The sequence below is a fragment of the Andrena cerasifolii genome, chromosome 7 (genome assembly GCF_050908995.1).
Source record: "Andrena cerasifolii isolate SP2316 chromosome 7, iyAndCera1_principal, whole genome shotgun sequence".
Taxonomy (NCBI): domain Eukaryota; kingdom Metazoa; phylum Arthropoda; class Insecta; order Hymenoptera; family Andrenidae; genus Andrena; species Andrena cerasifolii.
Genome location: NC_135124.1, coordinates 5,670,417 through 5,690,216, shown reverse-complemented (window position 1 = coordinate 5,690,216; position 19,800 = coordinate 5,670,417). Strand labels below are relative to the sequence as shown.

The following is a 19,800-nucleotide window of genomic DNA, read 5'->3' as shown; positions in this document are numbered from 1 at the left end:
TTCATATAATATGGAGGGCTGAGATTCATTGTGGTATAGTTACTCGCATAGTGTTTCTTGTAAAATAATTTCTTGCGTTTACTGTTATAAAAAACTCTACATATATATTGGAGTGGTGGGGACACATCTAAAGGCTCAAAATACTAACATAATAAGGACATATGTGTATACTTAAAAATTTAAATATTAATTTGATTTTTAATTTTTTTGTACAATATTATATATACCTACAATGCATTAGTAGACATAATACAGTAATGTTTGAAACGTACAGGACGGATAACCAACAATTTATTTGCCATTTCCTTATCTACATTCAAAAATACATATTGATACTTGTATTGTGATACCTTTTCATCTTATTTCATCTCTTTCTGTTGTTTCCTTTGGTATTTGTTATTTTAATTTCAATTTAATTTTACCTTATTTGTCCGCTCCCTACTCATGTACTTTCGTGTTATTATAATGTGCCAGAGGGTTGTTATCCCGTAATAAATAAATAGATAACAAAATAAATTTTGCTACAAAATTGTGCTAAATCTTTGCGGTAGAAATGAGTTTGCAGTAGTAACTCAACTCTTATTCATACAGTAATTCTAGACGTAACGGATACATTGTTAATAATTTTTAATTATTTGTGCGATTAGTTATTTAAATTGGCCTCCCTCTTTCGTGTAAATCCGTATACAAGATTTGGAGAAAATAAAATTTTGCACCTTGATATTCTCACAGACTTTGCAGAAGCGCGCCCTGTTTCAAAATTTCATCAAAATCGGTTAACGTTGCTCCGAGCTACAAACGTTTAAAGATCGCAGAATAAGGTCGAGAATCGCTGATTTCGGGAATTTTCGCGATTCTCGACCTTATTCTGCGATCTTTAAACGTTTGTAGCTCGGAGCAACGTTAACCGATTTTGATGAAATTTTAGGCACGTATACAACTTACTGCAATCTACAAATGTTTTTTTTTTAATTTTCATTACAAGCTCACAAAAAAAGTTTAAAAATCGACCTTTACTATTCTTTTCGCTATTCCAACCAAATACATTTTTTTTCAAAACGACGAAACGCGTCACTTACCAAACTAATCCTTCTAGCTTCTCAAAAAAACTCAAATTGTTTGGACCAATTCTAAAAAAGTTATGCGATTTTAAAAAGTGTCCGAATATTAATACGAGCCACTGTATGTATGTTGTGTGAGAGAAATCTTTCATAAATTGACGTTCTCGAAATCGAATCGAGTATCGACGTTGTACTTTGATTATGATGTCAAGCTTATGACTACAACTTCGCGGAACTTTCATTCTTTTGCATAGCACGCCGCGTGATTCACAGCAGGCCAGGCCAGCCTCTAGGTATATCCTGCATCGCTGTATCCTGTTATACCCATTGTTCGATGTCCTGTTGGTGGCTGGTCACTCTGGTCAGTTACCTTGCTACGTAATCGTCCGATCAGAAATTTAGCTATTTGGTATCCTGCGCTTTTCACTATTTACGCGGACAGCGTTTTGAGAAATGGATTCAGGAAACTTTGCAACTGAATTATTAATATATTATACAATAAGAAACTTTTTTAAAACAGTAAAAAAACCGAATTTAACAAATCAGAAATTAATTTTTAGAGACTTCCGATTGGCTTTCTTTTCCATTTAGCTTTTCGGATAAATGAGTCATAAACGTGTGATTTTAACTCCACATTTTTTCTGCGTGTTTAAAACAAGCTTATAAACATACACGTACACGCGTTTGCGAAAACATTAATCCTAACATTATTAAATAATTAATTTTCCACTGAGTACATATTCGGGGTACACTGAGCTGCAAATGGCTGCTAAGAACCGATGCGCAAGTGATGTGCGCAATATCCTAACCTGTCAGCTGGCTAGAAAACCACGCGGCGTGGTGCAACAGAAACTAACCCCCAAAAAAATGAAAAATCTGCCGTGCTAAACATGCCATTCCAGGGGTTAATATTTACCTATATCCTTAATTAAAGTTCCTATTTTGTTGCATCTCACTTTACCCCGGATAGGGGTAAAGTGATACCACTTGCATCATTTCTTTCAAATTGAGTTTTTAATATACTCTAAGTTTATTTTAAGTATTGCTATTCGTCATTTACCAACAGCAATGTTTAAATTATATTATAAATCTATTTCCACGCATTTTTATTAAAAGGGAAAAATTTTATTCGACTTCAAACTTTCTCGGACTCACTTTACCCCTGTCTCCCCTACTAAATCCGACTTTTTGTGATTTTCACTTATTTGCATCGCCTTTTTCGTTCGAAACGGTGACAAATCTTTGTGCTTTTAAAGGGCTGACTGATTTCATCCATTTCAAGGATTTTTATTTCAACTCTAACAAGTTAATTAGGAATAACTGACATATCTAGAATAGGACAATCTATCTCATCGTTTTGAAAACGAAATTATAATAAGTTTAAATTTGTTTGCATTGAATTCCTTCGCATTGATTTTCCAGTTCCCCGTAAAATAAAATGTTTTACATAACCACCCCTACACTTTACCATATGTTCCCTCCTCAAATTCCCTGTTCGGTGTGATTCATTTTCACCAGAAATCAAATTTGGCCACCTCAGCAATTTCTAAAATCAATGCAATTTCACTAAACGCAAGGTACCTACCCGAAGAATAATACAGCCTAGTTTGATCGTTCCATCGTTAATTCTAGGGGCGTTAAACTTTTTCTTTTCATTTCCCGTTAAATTAGTTTTTGAGCCCCTATCCCCCTTTCGAAATGATCGATTCAAATATCGCCCGCCTGCACGCTCTGTTTCACCCGTAAAAATTCTTCCCTCCATTCTCCCCGGAGTCGCAGAGAACGTACACCACTGTCCCATTGTAAAATTCGCGGCTCTAACTGTGACGAAAATTCCAATTCCTCGATGCACGGCCCCGGCGGGTTTAAATTTAGATCGGCTAGACGTTCCATTCAGATAATAACGAGAGCCTGGTCATTTCTATTCTCCCACGCAGACACGGCGCTTCGACACTCGGGTGCATTGCGGGCACGCAGCGACTGTTTTATTGGAGGTGCTCCATTGTGGTAGTACATACAAGGGCCGCCGACGTTATGAGAGGAGCGCACTGGCAAGGGAAGAGTTTTCGATCCTTTCGTCGGGTGATTTATCGCCGTGTCTGGCTCGCTGTTCGCCGCAATTAATCGCGGCTCCCTTTTACGGTATTAATCCTCGTTTGATGTAATTCGCCGGGCAGCTCATTGTGCGCGCATATGCACGAAGTGAGAGGACATGCGGCCCGCGTAATAGGTTACCCGAGATTACTTTCACAATGGGAGCAAGGTCTCGCTTTTTCGCGCGGATGCGGCTATTCGGGCATTTGCAGTGATTTCTGCGCCGATTTATTTTTTCGCGAGCAGGGACACTTGAAATTTCGTACGCTGGCGAAAGGATTGAGGTGGGTAGAGTTCCATGCTCTGCCGAGACGCAGGATTCTTAATGTTAAAGATCGAAAATTCGAGCATTCTACGTTACGATTATAAGACCGATTATTTATACAAAACGGTGCGTAATGTAAATTGAGATAAATTAAAATTTAGAAAAAATGGGGTGCCTCTTTCACCCCTTTTGTGGGTGGAGGGGCAATAGGGGTGGGTTGATTAGCTTATAAGAGACATAATGGAATTATACAAACTGCAAGAAGAATTTTGTCGCTACTTTCGATAGTTTCGGAGGAAATAGCTTGTGATGCTTTACAGCGCAAAGTTTACACAGTACACCATGTAAGTTCGAAGATCTACCGCTAGGGTTTTGAAGCGCGTCATATAGCAAATACAGTATGCTTACATGTACTTAGTTTGGATAGTACATAATTTCGAACTTATATTGTAGTTAGTTAGTTTGCCTGGTAAAGTTTACAAACAGTAATTATTACTGTTTAACTATAGTTAGATTCTTACAGAACATTGTTTAAGAATAATCTTCGTCACTCCTTTCGATTCACTGTTGCGTCTGTCGCTACTGAAAAACAGGAAGAAACTTCAACTTCGTTAAGTTTTGTTGTGAATCGTTCGATACAAGAACAATAAAATTCCCACTTTTGGGGATTTTGGTATAATGTACAGTGGTCGTTGAAAAAAAGTTTAAAATTAATATTTTAATATATGTATCTATATGAAAAAATTTGATATTAGACTTTACTCTTAATGTTAGTATCACTAATCTATTCTGGGGGACAATGGCGCACCCAGAGGGGAGGGGGCAAGAGGCCCTGCCCCCCCCCCCAAAAAAGGAGATTAATGTAACCATGTCTCAAGTATCTGAAGCGCTTTGTAAAGAGAAAAGAAAAATGAACTTTATCCTTTAAGTAAATTTTTATAATCACCTAATGAACTTTATTGAATTTGCATAAAAAATATTTTTATAAGGTTCGACTCGGTTCCCTTCAGGATTAAGTCCTGAGTGCGCCACTGCTGGGAGATTTAAACCAATCTGAGCAACGTAGTTGAATAGGGTGTTATACTGTTTCTTTAAATTGTAGTAATTTCGTCATCGTTCACTTTCTCAACTGTCTTGTCTTTTCACCATTCATTCAAGTTTTGTGCGCGTGGCTGCAGAATATTAGTACTTATATTTAATAACAAGTTGGGTCAAATTATAGTTGTAAGACCATTTGTCGATGTAGAATTCAATTACATTTCTTAGTGGCTAGAATTAAATGGAAGTATCGACTTCCATAAGTTAATTAAATATTTTCATTCCTATTTTCTATATTGCTCATTTTCGAAACAAGTCTGGGATATTATTCCGAAAGGGACCGGTGACCAATCGAGATGAGATTTTTTTGGGGGGAGGGGGTGGGCTCTACATCTAAAATTGTAGCTTCGGGTATTTATTAGTTTCCGAAATATTAATAAAAAATTATTGTTAATTTTTTTTGTGGAATTTTTTTTTTGGACGTTGGTACAAGGCCTCCTACCCAGGAACCCTCCTGTCCCCCCATTTTTCATTTTTGAAATTTTTTAACCGCAGTCGCATTTTTAGCATCGTCAAACTAATATTGATTTGCTACCATGCTTTAAGGTGCGATTTCATGCTGACGCTAGACGCTTGTTTTGAGCGTCAAAACCAGTCACGTGATCGGTCCACGGAACTTTCTCAACCAACCAACGAGTCAGAGCAAGTCAGAGTAAACGAGCGTCTAGCGGAAAAGCTAAACCGAGTTTAGCTTTTCCGCTTGATGCTGAAGGTCAGGTGGACCGATCACGTGACTGGTTTTGACGCTCAAAACGAGCGTCGAGCATCAGCATGAAATCGTACCTTTACGCGCGTGCGAGCGGACGCCCGCCCTCGCGCTGATCTAGCCCCCTCTAATACTAATACCCGGGACAAGTTGGAAAGTGGAATGCGTTATGTCGGTATAAGTCAACAGAAATATTGTTAAGAGTGGGGGCCGTGGTAAAGTAAGATTTTAAAAAATCGGTAAGGTGTACCCTTTTATGCACAATTACCCCTGTATCTTTTGAACGCATTAATTGCCGAAGCTAAAATTATATATTTGGGGTCTTTCCACACCCCTCGTAATACCCACGAAGCTTCATCCCAATCGGCCACCGGTCCCTTTCGGAAGTACAGCCCAAGTCTTTGTGTGTGATATCTTTTACGTAACATGCATTTCTGAGTTTGTAATATACTAAAAAGGATTCAGGTTTATCATATCTGTAACAAAAATCTATAATTGGAAATTCGTGACATTAACTATTGGGACAACTCTGTACGTTCCTGCAGAAAATGTTATAGTCCAATTAAATGCAGTGGCGGATTACACTTTTTAAAATCGTGAGGATGTATCGACTATGGCAATTTAATCGCTTTCACGTATATTGTTTATTGATTTTCTTAATAAAATTTAACTTATGCCGAAAAACAAAGCAATAATAATACTGTATATTAAAATTCTTAAACTTAAATTTTAAACTCGAAAGTGCCTAAAACAGAGACCTATGTTAACATTTCCTGATTATCGGTGTCTGTAACGCCATCCCGCGTAGAAATCCTGAACTCACTATACTTTCACAATAAGTATCAACATTCGATATTTGTTAGTAAAAAAATATATATATATTATGATACTTTTGTTGCTCGTCCTTATGGTTTTGGCGTTGTTGTTGACGTTGTTGTTGACGTCGTTGTTGACGTTGTTGTTGGGTTTGCGCTTGACATTGCGCCTGGCGTTGTTGGCATTGTTTGTTGTCGTGCTTTCGTTGGAGGCATCGAATTTCGTGTAGTTGTCGTCATAGTCGTCGCGCTTGATGTTTCCGATGAACTCGGTACGGTTACCATGCGTATCGTCGTTCCATTATGTGGCAAGTACAATTCAGGACATTTTACAGCGCACAGAAGATTCGATATGTACAACGTATTATCCGCCGACGTGCAGAAATTCTTGCAATACATCTTCCGTATGGGTTCGAAGTAACCAAAGCCAAATCTTGGTTCCCGTTTCTCAAATGTTACTTCTCGAAACTGTTCCTACGAGCAAAAGTAAAACATTAACGTATTTTCACACAAAACAATTTTGTGGCTCGTGACTAGTATTCTTGCGATATATTCATCCAATTTCAACCTTCTATCCCCTTTTTAACTGATGTTGCCACTGCCAAATGTCCCAAATAATCTAATTAATATGTCCCAAATACTAGTCATGAACCTCAGAAGTGTGTCGTACGAAAAGGACCTTAATTGTGTGATTACAAGGGTGCGTCCTTGCAACTAAAGACTGTGCAGAAAATTAAATAAAAGGGGATCACCTGATCGAATGATTCATTTTATTTTGTTTCGGAGTTAAGTACTGGCACTTTTATATTTCAATAATAACAATCTTAAGCGTAAATACTTTGTATTTTCCTTTCTTAGGCTCCGCGCAGACTCAAGAACGACTTTGCGAGCTTTTATAAAAAAAATTCTAGCAAAATAAAGATTGTTTTAAAACTATATAAAAAATCCAAGTCCTATATTTTCATTTACACGAACAAAAAAATCCCTAACTTTGTCTTTTGTTAGTGGTTTCAGGGTGGGGCTCTCCCTTAATACAATTTGTTGGCATTTACGTAATTAATCATTTTTAAAACGTTGTCAAAATTATGACAAATCTCACCTGTGACCAGGCTGACACAATCAAGATTGGTAAAGTCGTCCATACAGCGATGTGCAACATGACGAAGTCGCTCTGGAACAGTACACTCAGAAGTGACAGAAGTAGCCACTCCTTAGCGAATTTTCCTTACAACTTATATACCCTCTCCTGGAGCTCTGACTCGTTAAAAATTCAAGCCTGACCTATTGGCGGTCTTTATAATTTTCTATAACATCTGCTTGAAAACCTTCGTTATCCTTGGCGACAGATAACATACATTCGTTATCGCAGTGCTTCGCACGGTGTCCTATGAAAATCGGTATGTATTATGCGAAACTGATGCTATTTTGATAACGTTACATATATACGCAGAAATCAGTCAGAATATAGAGAGGTCACTAGACCGTTCGCAGGTTTTGAAAATTGATCGGTGGCAATGGAAAAGGACCGATTTATTTCGCACGTTCCCGTAAACACCGGGGAAACATTTTTAACGTCACGTGGCATTGTTTGCAGCCATTTTTCTTGTCGCCCTTTATGCAGATCCGAATCCAGCGCGTGACCGAAGAATGAAGGAAAAGTCGTGTCGTCAACAAATCGCGTGCCATACGTGAATGTTGAGCGAGACCGAAATTTATTGCATTTATGCTTGTACGACTCGAATCTAGTCACGTCGTTAATTATCATATCAAAAGCGCGGCTATCGCGATGTTTTCCATGCAATGCCTAATTATATGCAACCTGGTTTGCATCTGCGTGCAGCGTGTGCCACCGATAATTTCTTATTGTCCTGGTTAATTAAACGGTGCATGGGGGGAAAAAAAGTTCTGACTATTGCTCACTTCTGGTCGTTAAATAGGATGGTAGATATGCGATAGCACCACGTTATTTAAATAAAAAGGAAAACTTGCCAGCATGATTTTTTTTATTTGTAAAACATTTTATTAGTGAATGAGATTTCAATTACTTGGAGAATACTAATATGTTGTTTAAGATAAGCAGATATCTGTTTTGAAAAAATATTTAGAATGTTCTATTGTTGGTAACAGGGAGTGTATTCTTACTGGTTAGGGATATTCTAGTGCCCTTTTATTTATTATTAGCTAATAGGAAAATTATTGTTTAGTCCATCCTGAATTAAACATTTAACGATATTGCATTAAACGTATATCCTCGGTACCTTAGAATTTTGTACGTTTTGTTGGATTGGTCAGATTAATGGTTCCCTAAAGGTGGGTCCTCACTAGCGAACAGTTCGCGAACACTGTTCGCAAGCAATGCTCGCAAGTTGTTCGCAAACTTTTTATAAACATTGCTCGTGACCAGCGGCCGTAGCCGTGATGGAAAACACCGGTTCTCGTTAGATCACCGAAGTTAAGCATCATGGGGCGGTGTACTGGGAAAAGATGGGAGACACCACCTTTCTCCCGGTGCGCTGCTGCTGCTGGGACCCGAAGGAGAGAGGAGGGATAAAAAAAATGGGACTACAGTTCGTTGGGCAATATAAGCAAAAATAAGCTTGAAACGCCATCCTGCTTAAAACACAGGAAAAAACAATAAAAACAAACAAACAACATTGCTGGTGTAAAGGTGCGTCCTCACCAATGAACAGTTCGCTAACGCTGGTGGAGACGCACCTTAATAATTTTCAGAAACGTATTACAATATTCTAAATAATGAGATGATTAGTTTTCTGGCCTATTTGAAAAAATAAACCAAACATAAAAAAGAAAGAAAGATGATTTTGTATTTGATAGGTATATGTACTTATGTTCTTATTGAATGCCTAGCACGAGCAACGTCCAAAATAATTGTAGACAGTTTATTCAGTAATGACAAGTCCATATTTTTTAATTTTCGGTAAATGCAAATTTAATGTTCAATCTATTACAATAAATCAAGTAATAATTGAAAACTATTGCAAAATTCATAAGTTTTTCCCCAAATGGATTTTTATTAAGCTAGTGTAAAAAACATAGACAGTAATCGCTGCCATTAATCCTTAAGGATTTTAGCATGGAATGATGGGCTTAATCGGTTTTAGCAAAAAGCCAACGATATTATTTTCTAAACAACTTAAACGATATTTTACCTACTGTAAACAGTACTCCAATCCTCTCAAGCATCTGTGATTATACCATTACACAACCGTAACTACAAAGATAACTGAAAGCAATATTACTCATAACCTCCAATTTTCCAATTTCAATGTCAGATTCAGAAAGTGAAGATATTTAACTAACAAACTACATGTATATAAAACATGAATTAATTATAATGTATTAAAGGCAAATACGTAATTCGCCAAGAAACAGGAAGAATTGCGAAAATAGGGAAAAAGTTGAAAATAGACACTCCGACTCTATTGCCCATAACTTCCTTATTTGTGCACGGATTTTGCTCAGGCTGGGCTTGTTTTCTTCGTAAAGGTGCGCACTCTACGTAAAAAATAGAAACTGGACGTCACATGAGAATTTCTATGTCTTCCAGACTATGTAGTGAATTTTCGATTTCAATTTCGGCCCCAAACATTACATTTTTCTAAGTTTCGCTCGATTTCGCTTAAACTATTGGCCCGATCGGAAAGCAATATAGGAACAAATTGTGTGCAATTTAATTACCTTTAATTTAAGAGTCGTCGCGATTAAATCGGTCAACTCTAACGCGAGATATGACCAAAAATGTCGGGTCGTCGTCTTAAAAAATTACCAAAATATTCATCGGGCGATATCTCGAAAACATATCCACAGGATTTCGTCTCATGCCAATTTTTGAGGTTAGGGGACCACCTTACATAAGAATTTCAAAACGGATTTTCCGTCACCAAATGACTGTAACCTAGTGCTATTAATATCTGGCAAAGGAACCATCATTATTGTTCATAGCTACCAATTCAAAAACGAAAAAATTTCGATACAACTGCACTTGTCCTTCTTACGTCCCACACAGCATCGTATGCAGAACCTAATACGTGTCATGTTATTTTTAAGTATATTGGGAAGTGGATTGACATTGATTCACGAATGCATATAAGGCATCTATTATACTAGAGTTGTGCTTATGACCTTTCACGCAGGACTGTTTAAGTTACGTCAATGGTGTGCATTGTACGGGTGAGCTGACTGGTTGGAAGGCGATAGACACCACGTGATCGCGCTACCAATGACGCCGGGGAATACCAACGGGTCGATAACAATGAGACCGACAACGGAGGCTCGGGAATATTCTCTTTGCCTTGGTCCACCGCCCTGCCCTAGCATTTTCTACTCAACATTACGTTATTGCCATTGATATTGTCACTAAATCGTGTTTAATCGTAGATACGATTTTCTTTCGATTTTTCAATTCCCCAGACGAAGACAAAAAGTTTGTCATTCTAGCCTAATGAAGCCTTGCGTATAATTTGCTTGACAGATATCCAGATCGATGATACTTTACAGGTGTTCATTAACTTTAAAAGTTGCTACGCTTGGAATAATTAAAGCTCTCCTTTTTATATTTCTTTGATGATAAAATCTCTGAGAACGAATCGCGATTTTTCTTTGCAGCTTGCGTGCCTTCGTTAAAATGAATCAATAGTCGTGTATCGACGTAAGGTTGGCATACAGGAGGTTGTTGTATGCATTGCTGTTTTGTATATTCTTTATTTTGTAGCGCACCACACATGTTAATATTGTGTTGAGGATTATAATTAGAATGTACTGTAACATTCTGCTAAAGAGAACATCCTCAGGGAAGCGTAAACGATTAATTATTTAACACGTGAATCGATAACAGGTATATTATTCGTGTGTGACTACCTTATCGGATGTTGGTAATACAGTAAACTGTATAAATATAGGATTATTATAATGTAACCATTTATTCACTAGATCAACATTATTTCCGGAGTTCTTAATGTCAATAGCGTATGTCAAACTAGAAGACGTCATTAAAATTTGTATATTACTTGTAAATTAAAATTTATTATTTTGAGTGAGATTCAATTTTTACATCAATCAAATCGCGTTTATTGAAAGAACTCGCGTAATAACCATACTTGGAGAAAGAAAATAATAAAATGTAAATTAAACGCGAGTCTAAACGGGCAGCAATGTCACGATAGATTTCTACTAATTAAATTCATTTCTTGCAAGCGTCAGGAAAGATTGTCATTACGGAAATTCCTAGACCCAGTAATTAACTGTTTTGTGCGAGTCCCGATCCAGACTCCTAGTAACGGGGGGACATTATTCGTGAAAGTAATTGAACTCGTTATGAAACTCGTCTTTATAGAAAGTAATTTAACCGTAGAGGGGGTTTCGTAATTCTCGGCTGAATCTCTAATTGGGCCCGCATATGCCAATCGATCTTCCTTCAGTCACGCACCGGCTCGTGTTCAAATCATGAGAGAGAATAATACAACAGATGGCTGCCGGTCGACATTTAAGCTGAACTTTTCAACGTTCACGCGAACGATCATCGGTGGACCCCTGTCAGACCTACCAGTTCTCGGTTCATTGTGTACTGGCTAGGGACTTTTTGCTTCTTACTAAATGCGCAAAAGATAAAATGTCATCTTCGTACTCTCGCGCAGGGACTCGATAAAACAACATTACTCGCAGCTGGTAATACAGTGAATATCAGTGTTCACAAATTTTCTAAACGCCAGGTTTAGCAGAGAACGTTATTGAAGCTTGAGAAGACAATTTCTGCGACATATCTTCACAACAGTTCCTACTTAATAAAGCAACAGCTGCCGAAGTGTTCTCAATGATATTAACTCTGTCGATAATAAAGTACATAGCGCCTCTAGAAATTCCCGTCATCAGAAATCGAAACAAAGTGAGGTTAAGTTCTCGTCTGATCATTAAACACAAGGTTGCTTGGTGTCCGAGTAGTGTGATGATCTAGAAACATTTCCTGTAACGCAGTTGTCACTCCTGGCCGTGGAAACCCACCTTAAATTGTAGATCCCCGGATATTAGATCACAGTAATCGATGCCAGCGAGTCGCCCAAAAGTTACGTCATAAGCTCGTCTAAAAATCGCATTGAGATGCGCAGAAAGAAGTGTATGTTGGCCTGATAACTAGGCTAGAGGGCTCGGTTAATTAGACGCACGGTTAGATTACGCTTTTTATCTAGATCGTGGAGAACGATCGGGTCTGTGCAGCAGCGCAACGTGCACCAGCCACCAGGCAGTCGACACTCGATTGGCGGAGCGTGCGGCGAGGATAGTGGAGGCAAAAGCGACGAGGGGCTGAAGGGCGAGAGGAGTGGCGGTGAGGAGGTGGCGGAGTTCTCGTTCTTTGCAGAGAACTCCACCGGTAGTCGCCTCCTTGACGTTCCTCTGGGGGGTTTCAAGCTCGCGCGTGGGAGTAGAAGCTGATAGTAGCGTGGGGTGCATATCGAAGGGAAGATGAGAGTGGGTGGAAGGAAGGAAGGGTGGGCGAGCTAGTAGGTGGGTAGGTGGATGGGTGGTTGGTCGGGATGGTTAAGTGGTTGGGGCAGGAGGAGGGGTGGAGAGGAAGAGAGACAGCGCGCGTACGTGAGCAAGGAGCGTAGAAAAGGGCGGTCGGGGAGGTTAGAGGCCGAGGGAGTGGGGCTGCCGAGGCGTGGGTGAGTCGAAGCCATCGGTTCCCTAGGGAGAAAAGGAACGACGAAGAAAGAAGAAAGACTCGCAGGGTGTGGGGGACACGTAGACGGCGCTGGAACGTGGCAGAGAGGGAGGCTACAAAGTGGAATGGAAAAAGAAAGGAAACGACGATGAGAGGGAGATAAATGAGGGACACCGGAGGGGGGGGGGGTTAGGATGGGCAGTGACAGGGGGGAGAAGAGGACTGAGAAAGCAGAAGAGAGACGGAATGTGGGAAGAGTCAACGGGTGGGAGTGAAGAAGGGAAACGTTGAGACGGAAGGTGAGAAACACGGGCAAAGATAGACGGAGATAGAGGAGAGACAACAGGGACAGTGATACGGTGTAAAGACAAATAGAGCGGGAATGCAATAAGGAGAGACGTAGCCCCGAATATACATATTCCGAAGAAAGAGGAAGACAAGAGGAAGTGGGAAAAGAGACGTAGGGGTTGGGGGGTGAGGGGGTAAGGAGGAAGGATGATCGAGGGAGATAGCTCGAACAGAGACAGGTATGCCTGGAGTGAACGGGACAGAAACGGACATATCGCTGGGAGGGAGATAGTACGAATAAGAGTACACAGTTGAGAGAGCGATGAAGAGAGGAACGAGGGAGACAGAATCAGCGACTGAGGGGTTAAAGGGGGCGGGAGAGAGCATACAGAGAGAGAGAGAGAGAGAGAGAGAGAGAGAGAGAGGGCGAAGCAGAGAGTCGACTCGGATATGAGGGTGTCGCGCAAGCCGGTCACGCCGAGGTTTCCATGGCAACGACAGGCGATAAATCAACCCGCAACATCCCCGAGTACCGCCAGATAAAACCGCATACACATATGTGTGTATAACGTACATATACGCGCGGAAGATACCGACTGGTAACTCCGCGCCCAAAAAGTTTTCCCTTCGACCGATTTATGCCGCTGCTGCCTGCAACACCGAACGCCTCACCATCCTGGAGCTCTTTCCCTCGTTCCTTCTCTCCTTTTGCCTTCTTCTTCTCGTCTTCCCTTCACTCCCTTCGATCTCTTCTTTCTTCCGCCTCCCCTTTATAAACTCGTCCCTTTCTCCCTATCCTCTTTTCATTCCAGTTCCCCTCGTTCCCTTTTCTCTTATTATCCCTCTCCCTCTCATCCACCACCTTCTCGTCCACCGCAACATCTCCTCATCTCTCCCACTTGCTTTATCGTTCACCTTTACTCCCCCCCTCTTCTTCCCCCGGCCCGCGCTGTCTCGCTCTTTCCCCGTCTTCCCCCTTTGTGTTCCTTGTTCACTTGTTTCTTCCGTCCCTGCTATGCAACGCAAGTTACACCGAGAACTGTGTGCATCCACGGTGGCTGGCCTATCGTGGCGCATGCCACGACCTCGGGGTGTCCCGGCGTCCCTCCGTAGCCACGAGAAGTATGCAGACGTTGTAACGTACGCCTGAACTAAACTCAGACGGTGTTAATAATGACAGCTCATTTTCCGGTTGCTCTACCGATAAAGTTGCTCCACACTGCGGGCAACGGATATGCAACGGGAACGCGAGCCGTCTCGATAATAATTCTCCGCGCAGCTGCTTCCCTGCGCAAGCATGTGCGTTATTTAAAAAACGGCACTTCTCGAGACTTAATGAGAACAAGGACTTATAACACGAGCAGTTGCTCCGCTTCGAAATTGAAACATAATTCAGCAAGATGTTGCAGCGATTCTACTTAATATCAGGTTTATTTCGAGACTCGTGGGTTTTCGAGTAAATCGCAATGGAAGCGCTCCGGTCGAAAGTAAGATGTGGCATTTCGCTCGCAGCACGGGGGCAGAAGGTGCGTGGGCAGCAAATAAATCCCCGCAAATCTAATCTCGTTTAGCACGCCACTGACGTCACTGGAGGCGCCCTTGTGACGTTGGCCGTCCGTCAGTGACGTATCGCGTCTCTCGGCGAGCGTCCTTGCCCAGGATGCTTAAGGTCGGCGGAATGGACCACTTGTACGGGCCACGTGTACGTGACTTTTTGCCTAAAAAGATCGACCGTACGTCTACCCTTTACCCTTTCGCCCGCATGGAGATACTGGTCAATTCCTAACTCAGACCTCCCTAATAGATTTCGTTCCTTTAGCAACTCGTCTGATATTATATCATTCTAAAAATATAGAATACATGAAATGGGGCGATATTTTGAACCTGAACTGCTTACAAGGTGCCTTGCACAAATTACGTGATAATTATATTTTATTAAATATGAATTGAAGTTTGTAGACACACAAACCTCATGGGCAAAACTAAAGAGGTTGTGAAGGAAGAGAAAATTCCCAGACCCTTCAAAAATAATTTCAACGACGTTAGCATAGCATAGATAGCATTTCATTATGTTTCATGAAAACGTTGAGAACTGTTCAAGCTTGACACGTAGTGGAAATATAGGAACCAGTCTACGTGGGTTTGATTTTGCCTCGACGATTAGAACCCTCGTATCGATAACAATCTTCCCGTCACAATAATGTTCACTTTCGACTGAATGAAATGCGTCAAGTTGGCCGTCATGTCACCGCGCCACTATTTTAACGTGGAGTACATCCGATGATCAGCAGAGACACCTGTTGCTCTTTAATTTGACGTAACGCGTATGCGATCATAAGGTCGTCCGGCTTTGAAAAATTGCCAGCTCATTACGAAAGGGGAGGTAAGAAGGAACGATATCAGCAAACACTCTAAAACTTACCGCGGATAATAGTTCTCGCGCGCCCCCTCCCTCACTATTGTCTCGCTTGCTTGCACGTTCACGAACTTAAACGAACTTTCCTATAAATCGTACAAAAGCCCTCATCGAATCGACTTGTAAGCCAAACATCTACTTATCGAACGGGGTGAATAAAAACGCGGGAAAGATCCTAAAATGGACAATCGTATCTTGAATGGGTGTTACCGTTTCAAGGGAAACAGAGGCAGCTTCAAATTTGAAATAAAACCGCCTACCTGGATCAGTGTACCGTTTACACTCGAATGCGTAACTCCGCGCTCAACGATTTCTTTCTCCGTCATTGAGATTCGAGATACTACTGAAAATTAGACCAAACAATCTGCTGAGTGATGTGTATGCTAGCAAAACATGAACCACCCATCTCACAGATCCAGCTATCAATGAACATCGCCTGAGGCATTCCAGGCCGCGATGATCAAGTGGGTTCGAATTTGCGAGGTCGATAAAGTCCCGCGAGCTTTCGGCCACGGTCCCCGTGTAACGTTTCTGGGCATTCGAGCCAAAGGTCCATCAGGAACGGTCCTTCAGCGGAGGCAGTGCTGGTCACTCGATTTTCGGGGCCGTTCAAAGTGGACGGATAGAATGATAATCTGGGAGCAGCTTGGTAGTTGGTAGGTATTGATCTGTCGGTCGGGGTGTTACTGTGTGGTATGGTTGGTCGGTGGGCTGGATAGGTGGGTGGTTGTGCCATGGTGGGCGAGGGTGGAAGCGGCACCAGGAGGGAAGGGACCGGTTGGAGATGAGGTGGCGCAGAAAGGGGGAGGGTTGGGGAGGTGGAGACAGGAATGGGGCAACGGGGGATGAGAGGTCGGGTCGGGACGCCAGTAGCTATAGCCTAACGCTCGACTCCCTGTTTCACTCTCTCTCTCTCTCCCTCTCAATCTCTCTCTACCCGTCTCCTTTCTCTGCTCTATTTTACCCAATCCTCCTCTCTATCCCTCTCTCCCTCTGTTCAACTATTTCATCCTTTCTCTATCTGTGCTAATTTCGCCGTTCTCGCTTCGCGTTCCCGTCCTGTTTCGTCCTCTCTCTCCCTCTCCCCTTTCCATCCCTCCTATTCGGCTATTCTATTTTTCTTCTATTCACATTTCCCCGAATGCCTTTTTTCCCCCTTTCTGTCTCCGCCATTAGTTTCTGCCACTTTGTGTCTCTCTTCCTTTTTTTTTTCGACCCCCCGTCGTCCGTTCCCTCTCCGCTCCCGCCTTTCTGTCGCTCGCCTGGGATTCCCTTGTCCCGTCTCTCTCCTATTTTCATTTCCACATCTCTCCCGCCTCTCTTTTTTTCCCTTCGCGAGCATCATACCTCTTCCTTTTACATACCCCGTCTCTCTCGTATTTTCATCTTTCCTTTTTCGCGCCGACCACCCAGCCCCCCCCTCTCTCTCTCGCTCCCTCTCTCTCTCGTGCGCTTCCATTCTCTGTCGAGTCTGCACGCGGAACGAGAGAAACGATTATGGGGCGAACGGGGTGGCTATGTCCCCCACAGGATATAGGGGTGTCGGGGAGAGATTGGCAACAGAGTATACGCGCTCTCAGTTTTACCGTTTGCCTCTTCGGCCCACCCCTCCTACCTCTGGCCGCCGAAACCTCTGCCTCTGTGTCTCTGGCTTGCGTCCTCGGCGACCCCCGCGAACTTTCGACTCCGCGTCGTCGTGAGCGCCGCGCGCCACCCGATTGGCGGGCTGCGACCCCGCATGAATTATTCGCTAACCTAATAGTTTCTTGAGCAAAGAGCAGCAGAGCCGTTGTAGCTATCTTGTTCCGCGCACCGGGCAGCCTCGACGATCTTTCGGACACTTCTCGGGAGCGGCAGCAAGGGGGCAGGGGCTTAATATGATAATGAGTCGAGCCCGTCATTGTCGTCCGGCTTGATCGATTTACGAACACGTGGGCCGTGCACGAAAATTTGTAAAGGGCGAGCATGGGGTGTTAAGAAAGAAGGGTTCGATATTTGTAGGGTGGGTAGTACTCGCCATCAGTAAACTGAATAAGAAGTGCATAAGGGTCATTCCGAGCGAAGCGGTCCAACGGGGTGGCTCGACCATTTTTATGGTTGTTACGTGCTAACAAAAAGCGATGAGGATAAAGTAACGATGGTATTAAAATGTCGACGTACGAGGGTAAACACACATGAGAAATTCAATTTTTTAGAAACAATAATTGACACGCATTGAACGTCAACTCTGTCAAAGTTGGGAGCCACTTTTGCTGCTGGTAGTTTGATTCATTCTATGCGAGAGGAAAATATACGGGGTGCTTCGGAAATAGGGTGGTGTTCTTAAGGTGGGATTACTCGTCTAACAGCCCCAAAAGTAACTGATATTTAAGAATTTCTGTTGAAAGAACTATTGGTCACATTGGATTCAACTTTTTCGGGGATATAACGAGGCATCTTTAAACTTGCAGAAAATATTTTTTATGTCGATGCTTCTTATTATTGATTAATTATTGGGAAATCTCGTCCGCCTCTTCGACGATGTATCTCCTGTTGGCCGGATGTGTGGTACACATCACAGTCATCTGATTGCGAAAAAAAATAGAAGTTTCTTAAAGCTAGATAGTTTACGCTAGAATTGGTCCGCTTTAAAGAAACAGAATGAAAAATTGAAAGATTTATAGCGATTGAAAGAAAAAGTAAGTATTTTCCGTAGACAAATTTTACATATTATTCTTTTTATATCGACGAAAAAAGTATTATAAATTAAAATTAAAATTAAAAATTTAGGTCCAGTCGCAGGGTAAATTATTTAACTTTAAGAAAAATTTCCTCTTTTTGCAATGAGATGACTGTGACAGGTACTACACCTGACGCCAACATCGTCGAAGAGGTTAACAAGATTCCATAATAATTAATAAATAATAAGGATCGACATAAAAAAAATTCTACACGTTTAAAGAGACCTCCTTATATCCTACAAAATTTTAATGCAATATTAACAATAGTTTTTTTTTTAAAAAGTTCATAAATTTCAGGGGCTGTTACACGAGAATCCCCCCTTAAGGAAAGTGCTTGGGAAGTTGAAAACGTTGCGAGATAAATACTGTCAAAGGAATCAGAGTCTAATGGAATCTTAGCTGATGTATGGAAGAAATAAGAACATAATGCCTCTTTACATTACCGGACGTTTCAACTTTAGACATTTAGTTTTGGGGTACAATGAAGTAAACACTGTAAACACAGTCGAAAATCCTGATGAAATAACGGAATATTGTATTAACTGCAAAAAATTTGTCATGCCGATTGCTTTTCAATAAATGACAACATTGACTTTTGCGTGCAAGAAAATGTTTGCCATATCGAGAACTTACAGCCTTGTAACGATAGTATCGTTAAACTTGTTTAGCATTTAGGTTTACAGAAACTGTTATTCTTTCTTTCACCTACTCAATCACCATTCTTGAAACCATTCTGTCACCCGTGGATAAGTTACAAAAGTTTGAGCGTGCAAAGATTCAAATCATTTAGATTAGAAAATACTTACGAATGAGGAATAAATTAGTTTGCAAATAATGAAAGCTCCGACGATCTTCGAATATTTTTAAGAAAGTAATAAATCGAGATCTGCATTTACACGTAAATTCGTTAGCTTATTTTAAAAGATGACACTCTCAAATCTGTAAAAAGTGTCTAAAAATTATAAAATAAATATATAAAAAATTTTCAGCTGCATGAAACGGTTGTAACTAAAAATAGGTGAGTGCGTTACTCCATAGTAGCAAATTTTATAACTTACGTAACTAATTATTCCTCGAGCACAAAATGGCCTGGAAACAATAATCTCACTGAAACAATCGTTTACTGCAATTATATTACAATATTACAATTTATGACCTACTACTCTCTGATAGAGAAACTTAATAAACCTAGAATTAGTATAAACAGTAAACACCTCAACCACCTACTGTAACTGCCTATTTCTTATTTCATGTCCAATACCACGTTCTATATTTAAAGTACCAATGAAGTTTCTTACTCTGCAGATTCACATCTATTACCAATCAATTTATACAAAATTGAGCCTGTGAAGCGTCAGGCTATATCGATCAGAATCTATTTAGGAATCGTGAACCCGCTGCTTTGATAGTGCAGAAATTGCTGGAAACGCCAGTGATGAAAGCTTTGCGCCGACACAGATGCAGCCTAAGAATTTCCTGAGCAAACACTGGCGAAACAGCGGGGCGAAGAATATCCGATACCAAGATATTTTCTTTCGCGCTCCCGTCCCTCTGATGTCTATTTTCTGGGGGTCGCGGGCAACTACTCGATGAACTAAATTCTACGCCACATCAAAGCGATTTCCATCATCGGCTGTGTCATCGAGTCAACCTGCCTTTGA

At 41.2% G+C, this 19,800-nt stretch overlaps 2 protein-coding genes across 2 annotated transcripts in view; one reads left to right on the top strand and one right to left on the bottom strand.

Annotated features, from left to right (window-relative positions):
* Cep290 (Centrosomal protein 290kDa) overlaps positions 1-19,800 on the top strand; it is a 158,208-nt gene that overhangs the window by 100,782 nt on the left and 37,626 nt on the right. The window lies entirely within an intron of this gene.
* LOC143371163 (uncharacterized) lies at positions 5,466-7,401 on the bottom strand. The gene is made up of 2 exons (XM_076816113.1): positions 7,139-7,401; positions 5,466-6,513 (listed from the first exon to the last, which is right to left on the bottom strand). The coding sequence occupies exons 1-2, from the start codon at positions 7,196-7,198 to the stop codon at positions 6,130-6,132; spliced, it is 444 nt and encodes a 147-aa protein (XP_076672228.1). The 5' UTR covers positions 7,199-7,401; the 3' UTR covers positions 5,466-6,129.

Coding starts and splice junctions, on each gene's coding strand:
- LOC143371163 (XM_076816113.1), bottom strand. CDS start 7,198: ATGTTGCACATCGCTGTATGGACGACTTTACCAATCTTGATTGTGTCA. Junction 6,514..7,138: donor TTGTGTCAGCCTGGTCACAG/GTGAGATTTGTC, acceptor TTTTGCTCGTAG/GAACAGTTTCGAGAAGTAAC.